This window comes from Cucurbita pepo, chromosome 4 (genome assembly GCF_057944985.1).
Source record: "Cucurbita pepo subsp. pepo isolate OVF chromosome 4, ASM5794498v1, whole genome shotgun sequence".
NCBI lineage: Eukaryota > Viridiplantae > Streptophyta > Magnoliopsida > Cucurbitales > Cucurbitaceae > Cucurbita > Cucurbita pepo.
In genome coordinates, this window is record NC_141801.1 from 8,713,282 (window position 1) to 8,715,168 (window position 1,887).

General features: G+C 42.5%; 1 protein-coding gene across 1 annotated transcript; it reads right to left on the reverse strand.

The window, feature by feature from the left end:
• On the reverse strand, positions 1 to 1,662 carry LOC111793617 (phosphoenolpyruvate carboxylase kinase 1). The gene is made up of 2 exons (XM_023675575.2): positions 726 to 1,662; positions 1 to 526 (listed from the first exon to the last, which is right to left on the reverse strand). Exons 1-2 carry the CDS (start codon positions 1,660 to 1,662, stop codon positions 480 to 482), a joined length of 984 nt encoding a protein of 327 aa, XP_023531343.2. The 3' UTR covers positions 1 to 479.
• Between the last annotated feature and the right edge of the window lie 225 nt (positions 1,663 to 1,887).

A 1,887-nucleotide genomic window follows, 5' to 3' on the forward strand; every position in this document is an offset into this window, starting at 1 on the left:
TCAAAACGAACAATATCTACTTGTGGTAGACTTGGGTAATTACAAATGGTAGTCAAAACGAACAATATCTGCTCGTGGTAGACTTGGGTCATTACAAATGGTATCAAAACTAGTTACGAACAATATCTGCTCGTGGTAGACTTGGGTCATTACAAATGGTATCAAAACTAGTTACGGACATTACACTTATAAATCCCAGCATTTGCATTTCACTTATCACAAACTTGAATTTTTTTTTTTTTGGGTGACTTTCTCACCTCCCAAACACTTTGTACAACAGAGGATTTCCAAATTCCTCTGAAACATTCAGGAAGAAATCCAAAAACAAAAGAGATATGATATGGACAGCACAGTATCAACAACTGTGGAGCAGCCATTAATGGAGTTTGAACTCAAGGTGGGGGGAGCAGAGTAAGCAGCAGAGGATTGGGGAGAGGATTATGTACTGGAATGCAAAACTGATCATATATAAAAACTCATCATACTGTAGCTGTTCCTCCTCCGCCACTCGAAATCCATGGGTGTCCTGTCAAAACACAACGATTTCCAATTCTCATGAGATTGATTTTCTATGCTCATACACAAATTTTCTCAGCAACCAAACAAACAAACAAATGCCTACATCTTCTACCGGTTCTAGATTTGCAAACACAACTATGGATTCAGAATGGGAAATCAAACAGTTCAGATCTCATTGTTTAATGAGAACAAGAAATTATACTTACGGAGAGCTTGTTCAGCAGAGAATCTTTTAGATACATCTCGACAGATCATCTTCTTTATCAAATCCTTAGCTGCAGAAGAAACCGACCTGAAAACCCTAGTCGGAAATCTTAGATTTCCTCTAAGAACCGCCTCAAACACATCCGTCGCGGACTCGCCGTAAAACGGCCGAAATCCAGCCAACATCATGTACAGAATCACACCGGCACTCCACACATCGACCTTCCGACCATACTCCGATCCTCTCAAAACTTCTGGCGCTACGTAGAAAGGCGTTCCGACGACACCGTACATAAATCCGTCTTTCTCACACCACTCAGCCGATCCGAAATCGATGAGTTTCAAATTGTTCCTGGAATCGAACAGCACGTTGTCAGGCTTCACATCGCGATGAACCACGCCATGGAAATGACAGTGGTAAAGCGCTTCAAGAAGCTGCTTCATAACGACGGCGGCTTCCGGTTCCGAAAACGGACGACGGACGATCCGATCGTAGAGAGAAATGGAATCGCAGAGCTCGGAGATCAAACAGAGATAATCATCGTTCTCGAGTACGTCGACTAATCGAAGAATGTTGGGATGGGAAGGGAGAATGGCCATGATTTTGGGCTCTTTCTCGAGGCATTCTTTGTCAGTTTCATCGACGAGATCGCTTTTCGCGATGGTTTTGCAGGCGAAGAACTTGCTGGAAATGGGGCAAAAACAACGAGTGATGATTCCAAATCTTCCTCTTCCGATCTCCTCCAAGATTTCGTACTGGCTGTTCACAATCATCTCGCCCATTGTTGATGATTCTTCTTCTTCTTCTTCGGAAGGTCTCACTGAGATTTGGGGATTTTTGTTTCCTCGATCTCTCTGCAAATTCTTGTTGAAGTTTTCTCTCCAGTGGGAGTGGATTTTGGAGGAATCCGTTGTGTATAACGGGAGATTTATAGACATCTAATGGTATTGTTTGTTAGAATATTCCTGGTGGGCGGATCCTGACCACATCGAAATGAAAGCAATCATAAAGATATGATAATCAAAGAAGGTCGAAAACAAATGAGTTACTATCTATATCAAATAAGGTGCATCTTCCTTTCCGGTGGCTCTGGACTCTATGATTATGTGTTCCTGCCCGGGAGTCATTTTATGTTGGGTGACCTCCTGACAATTTTCCTAGGA